The 6,504-nt window shown below is 39.4% G+C and overlaps 1 protein-coding gene across 1 annotated transcript in view; it reads right to left on the reverse strand.

Moving 5' to 3' along the window:
- Positions 1 to 792: 792 nt before the first annotated feature.
- LOC107585922 (protein BTG1-like) overlaps positions 793 to 6,504 on the reverse strand; it is a 7,880-nt gene continuing 2,168 nt past the window's right edge. Inside the window, exon 2 of the mRNA XM_016273140.1 lies at positions 793 to 4,099. Coding sequence (XP_016128626.1) covers positions 3,696 to 4,099 — 404 coding nt within the window. The 3' untranslated portion in view covers positions 793 to 3,695. The remainder of the gene's footprint in view (positions 4,100 to 6,504) is intronic.

Here is a 6,504-nt window from a genome sequence, read left to right on the forward strand (position 1 = left end):
TGTGTGTGTGTGTGTGTGTGTGTGTGTGTATGTTAGACCAGTTTATGTGTGTATGTAGGATGTTAGACCAGTTTATGTGTTTATGTAGTATGTTAGACTAGGTTAAGTGTTTATGTAGTTAATAAAACTTTACTTGTATCACACTTGACGTGTTCATTGTTTGCTCATAACCGGAGTCACTAATCATGCAGATTTACGTTACAAGCTTATAGAATTGTACAGTAAGAAAGTTATTTCCCTTAACCAGGAAATTAACGTTCTTAGAATTGACAAGACAGTTGACCCTGAGAGGTCAGCTAAATATCTACAGCGGATCTAAAATATGAATAGTTAATTATAACTAGTTATGGTTAATTATTCATATTTCCTGTCGTTGAGCTAAATTCGCTACACTAACGTCTGGCATATTTTGTCTAAAATGGCCGTACTGAAACCGCTAAACTGTCCCATCCCAGTGTTATTGTATATATCTTCCTAAAAGACACAAAGAACTATGAAACATGAATGCAAATATGCCCTGATAGCACATGGACATCTTGAAGAAGTCTATTTCACGTCTGCATTTACATCTGCAAGATGTATTTTCTTATTTTTTAAGTGTTTGCTCATCTGCAATTCGTCTTTGGGACATTTCCTTTCAGATGTACAATACACGTTTATATGTTTATGAATGTATATAAAACTGACATCTTAAAAGACGTCTATCAGATGTTTGTACACAGACATCTTGCTGACATATGTGCTATCTGGGATGAGCATGTTTTGATAAAGAATACGACCAGGTCCATGGGAAACCATTGCCAAGATAGGAAATATTTTATTACAGAGAAAAAAACTTTTCTTCCAAAATATAGAAATCTGTACAACTTCCGCACAATCAATTTACATGAACTGTACAAATTTACAGCAGTTCATCACAACATACCCAAGAATGAGGAAAAAGAATGAACACAAGAGATGTACAGACAGGAAAAATCACAAGATACAGACAGCTTTATCTTGGGTTGCTCAATTTTTTCTTTTTTTTGTTTTAATTTTTTTTAAAAAGAAAGAAAGAAAGAAAAGAGGGGTAAAAAAAAAACAAGGAAAGTCTATCAGCACAGAGCATGGAAACTGATCAATACATTTTTTTTTTTTACCAAAACAACTTTGGTCCTCTCCAACACTCCTAACACAAATGGCTTGACTTATGAAAGAGGAATTCATGTTAAAATATGAAATACAAAAAGGAACACGTCTACACACAGCAAAATATCAATTATTGGCACTTCCCATATGTATGGTTATGTACTTACTCTACCATATGTTGTACAATAACAATACATTCTACAAATATGGAACCACCTCAGATGCGAAAGTGGCAATAACGTGAATCACTTCTGAAATTCCCAACCGAATAATTCCCTTCTGTTTTTCACATTTTAACCTGCACATCCATAAGAGTTTCAATGAATGTCTGTGGCCTAAGCTTGGCAATACATTCCAATCGAGACACATCGGTCTCAAAGTCACACAACTTCAATGTTTAACCTATTAGTGCATTTCATGTGCTCTTGCCTCAGAGTAGACTTGAGTTTAGTCTCATGACGATACTTAAAACTTGTGTGCAAATGCTTACCGAACTGAAACAGAGTGGAAATGGTTTGCTGATGTTATTTCAGTGGAGGTGGGGGAGGGGGTAAAGTAGTTTGTAGTAGTTTAAAAGCTGCAGATCTAAAAAGCACTCGATTTGTCTGTTCCAACTTGGTTACGATCACCAGAATGAGGTTAAAAAGCTTTAATATTAAAACCATCAGGCGAAGGGGGCCGCCTCTCAGAGTTCAAAGCATTCAGAAGGGTGGGATGGCAAACTGAGTCCAAATATCAAGGTTCGACCCGTACTTAAAATGTAATTTAAAAACGCCTTTCCGCCTCTCTAAAATAGACCAAAACAACACAGAAAGGGACGACAGTGCTTCGACAACCTGGCGTTACCCATGGTCCTCTAGGGTCGAAAGTATTAGCACACATTGGACTGATAATCAGCACCTTGTCTCTGCAGTTTAGCGGCTAAGGCAAGAGCAGTCCGTCGCACACAAAGCCCGCAACCAGCTTATTTCCGTCCACTCACGCCAATGTAAACAGAATCGTCCAGAACCAGGAGCACACCGTATGTCTCTCCCCATCCCTACTCGGCCCTGTACGTAAGGCTCAGTAGGTTTTGGAGTGCGCTTGGTATGTGTGCTGGCATAAAAACTCTCCTGCAGACTGCGAGAAGGGGGCCGGAGAGGATTGTAGCTGCCCTGATGTGAGGGTCCTACCCCCTCCTTCGACAGGCTTAGGGAGGGAGGTGATATGTTTTGACGGTGCACTCCTAGTTAAGACTGAGACCGGTGACGACTGGCTGGAAAGTGCATCGGGAGACCCTCTGAAACAAGCGAGCATCACTGGCCCTGCGATTCTGCGAGAAGATGGGCAACATTGTTCTGTTTTTTGATGCCGTTTCTTGCTGGTCTGTTGACTCTTGCCATGTACTGGCCTTAAATGGAGTCCAATAGATGGAGAACTAATCTCTTAACAGCCTGAATCAGTCATTCGAAGGGATAAAAACGGGGAGAGAGAGAGGGAGAGAGAGCGCAAGATCAATCCAGGATTGAAATGTCTCCCACCTTCAGAAATATTGCAACCACGTTGCTCTGTGCAGAGCACAAACAGAGAGAGCGAATTACGACAACTGAATGAGGAGGTACGCGGTGGAATGCTGCTAGGTCGAATCGAAACGTCACACAGTCTAAAATGTCGAAGTGCATTCAACGTCCTTTCTAAATCAGGCAGAAAGTAAAGACCACATCTGCTCAAAGTAAAAAAAACAACAAAAAAAAAAACAACAACTTTGCTACATCTTTCATTTTGGTATGACGAGGGGCTTGAGTAATCCAAATATTTTGTCTGCATTAGATTTCTTTTTTTTTTTTCTCTCTCTCTTTTTTGTTACAAATTACATTCATCCAGGAGGGAGCCCCTAGAAAAAGCTACAAGCATGAGAACCTTTGCATCACAGTGCCATCAACGGCTAGCGTGGGTAACAGTATGACACAGGTATTCCACTGCGGCAGTGTACAGGATGGAGGCTGTTTGAAACCGGTTCATGTCGACCTGAAGCTCAAAATAAGGCCTGGTTGCATACCAGACACAGAGAAAAGAGACAAAAGTACCGCTTTGTGGTCCAAAAAAGTGAGGTAAAAAAAAAAAAAAAAAAAAAAAAAAGAGGCTTGTAGCGGATACTCTGGTTCGGCACGGGTGCCGGCAGGTCTGGGCTTCAGTTCAACAGTGAACGGTGAAATGATAAAACAGGATTCTGAAAATAATTCCTTAACATTTTAGAGGGAGTTTGCATTTATGCGATAAACAGTGAAAGCGAAAGTGCAAAGTCAACATCGGCAGACGATGGTGGAAAAAGCCCCCCAGGACCACCGACGTGGGAGTGGGCCAGTCTCAGTGAGCTGGGGGGCCGGGCGATGTTTCAGGTCTTCATTAGCTGCCCCAGGGTCAAGCCTCTGGTAGATCCAACACAATAACAGAACAGACAATCAAACGAGTGAAAATTAAACCTACGAGGTTTCCATCACCTGGGTGATAGGACACATCCTGTTTTTTTTCTTCTTCTCCTTCTCCTTTCTCTTTTTTATGTTTGAAAAATGACTTCTGTGACCCATTTAGCTGGACACAGTCATCATGTAGGGTTTAGTAGGGCTGGTACGACCCAAAACCAGTAGTTCCTCCTTACAGCTGATGTGACTGTCCACCATCGGGGATACCTGGGTGACAGAGGAGGCGGGGTTGCTGTTTCCAGTGGTGATGCTGGGGTTTCCGTTGGTGCTGGGGTGGGACTCGTAGAGCACGCAGATCGAGCCGTCCTCTCCGATGCGGTAGGACACTTCGAATGGGTCAACCCACAATGTGAGCTCACTGGGAAGCAGCAGGTAGAGTTGCTGGATGCTCAGGCCGATGCGCTGGCCGGCCTGTCCCACCAGAGGGTCCATCTTGTGGTTGATGCGTATGCAGCGATACCCAGAACCTTTGTTGGGACGGTCTGGGAACCAGTGGTGCTTGTATTGCTCTGTAAAAGAGAGATGGAGGTGATTTTGTAATCTTGCATATATGAAATAATAAATAAAAAGCATTGGTAAATAAAACAACAAAATGAACAGACATTACATATAATAATAAACTCATTTGTTTCATTGAAATGCTGTTTAAGATTTTTTCCGTGAAACTGAATTTTTTTTTTTTTTTACTCAGTAACAGATGCCCAGATATTACAATTTTGGATGAAAAGTCACTGCCAGTATCACAATTCTATGTTAGTTTTTTTGTTGTTGTTGTTCTTAAAAACCATTTGAACAATTAAATTAAAACCGATTTAAATTATAACTATTAATTGTAATGGTCATTAAAGACATTCATTTTAAGATCTGTTAAAAACAGAGTTATTGAAGAACACTATCATCAAGTTTTATATTTTATATAAAATATAAAAAGTAAAAATGGAACTTGCAAATCATTTTTTTAACTCGGTTGGGTATGCAGATATTAAAACTGGCTGAAAAGTTTACACAAATTTTTATGTTATATAGGCATCATAAAAAATCTGTTAGTTTGTCTCAATCATTTAAAATTAAATCAATTGTTTTAAATTGTCAATTATAATCTACATAAAATATTAATTTTGAGATTTATAATGTTTAAGTATATTAAACTATAACTTGAGTATAATTAATTATTAGTGTAATTAAAGAACACTATCATTAACTAAGTGATTTCTAGATGTAAAATTAGGTGGAAATGAACATGCATTTTTAAATATCCATTATCAGCCATTCAGGTATTATTACTAATATTGGCAGATAGGTGACATGTCCAATAAACTAATATTACAATTTATGTAGTTGTTAATTATAGGCATCCTTAACTACACTAAGACAATGGTTATCGTTTTTGAATCCATCAAAAACTTTTATTTTGTTTGCGTTATTCTAGCAATAAAAGGAAACATGGATGCAATGCAAGGACGGATGGACAAATGATTACATTTAGAAAGGAAAAGAAAAACAACTAAATACTACTTATCTGCCCACACATACCATAACCATAAATTAAGCATGGTTTAAAAAAAAAATACAAAAATACAAATTCTGATAGTTCGGCCTTGTATTGCAGCAAATGTAACAGTAGAAAGGGGGCGAGGGTCTAGAAAGGATGTTTTTCACAGTGAAATTATAGTTGGTAGAACACAGACAAACAACGATTAACCATCTGTGTCAGAGGCCTACGTGACGGAGGGAGAGAGAGAGAGAATCATTTGATTACACAATCCCCTTTTGGCCCGAGAGTCACAAAGTCTTCAAACACAACTAGACCAAAAGGGTGAAGTCCTGGCAGAGCAGCTGGAGGGGGAGGGACCACTCTCTTAAAGACAAAGTGTCCCATTTAGACAATCTGATTTCATTATATCATGGTTCAAATGGATCAGCTTTGCTTTTTGCTAGTAGGTGATGTTTTTGTCCATATCTTTTGAGATAATTCATTAATAATAATGGTGACTCCAAACATCAAATCATGACTTTTCAAATGTGCCAAGTTACACCCTGCACAAAGGACTCGTCTTCCAAAAAGAAAAAGACTTATCGCAATTGCTTTTTCGTTCCCTTCTGGCTCTGTGTATTGGGTGACAGGTGGAGAACAGGAGACAGAGAGATGGGTCTCAAGCCTCTTTGTGCAGCTCTGAAATAGGCCAGGCCCCCGCAGGCCACCTGTAGACTTGGGTTAGATAATGCCGCCTGTGTGCTGTCTGTGATGTGACGTCCCATTCTCCTGGAAGCTAAGTACACAATGATCAATGCAGATCAACCCACCCACAACTCTGGACGGAGCCCAAACCGCAACAATGCTCGTACTACACAATGTTCAACAAAGTGAAAATGTTGCTTGTCGTTGTCCAAATAGCCTTGTGGTGGCTGTATTATGAAGTCTTATTTGTGAAACAAGGCCTGCTGTGAGGTTGAGAATTAGGACAAATCCGTGACAAACGTGTATTTAGTGATGTGATGAGAACAGGAAGCAGAAACAGATTGATCTTACACAACAACTGTTTTCAATCTGGCAATCCTCTCTAAAACACACATTTTAATTGTGGAGAAGGAACTAACCCACTTTTTCTACCCTATGGGGATTATGAGGAGTCTTTGTTCCATTGTGTGGACATATGTTGGGCTGAGAACGCTGGGAAGGCAAGGAAAGAGGAAAAACTAAACAAATGCTCTGCAACAGTAATATGTGATGTGAAACTAGCAGCCACACATCCTCCCTTCCACCACTGACGGCCATTTTGTCTGACTGGGGCCACAACTCCATTTGTTTACAAACAGCATTTAGTGACTGCCTGTTCCCAACAAAAATAAAACATGTTATAATACTAATTTTATATATATATTATATATATATATATATATATATATATATATA

The sequence above is a fragment of the Sinocyclocheilus grahami genome, unplaced genomic scaffold (genome assembly GCF_001515645.1).
Source record: "Sinocyclocheilus grahami isolate Dianchi unplaced genomic scaffold, SAMN03320097.WGS_v1.1 scaffold1.1, whole genome shotgun sequence".
Taxonomy (NCBI): Eukaryota; Metazoa; Chordata; class Actinopteri; order Cypriniformes; family Cyprinidae; genus Sinocyclocheilus; species Sinocyclocheilus grahami.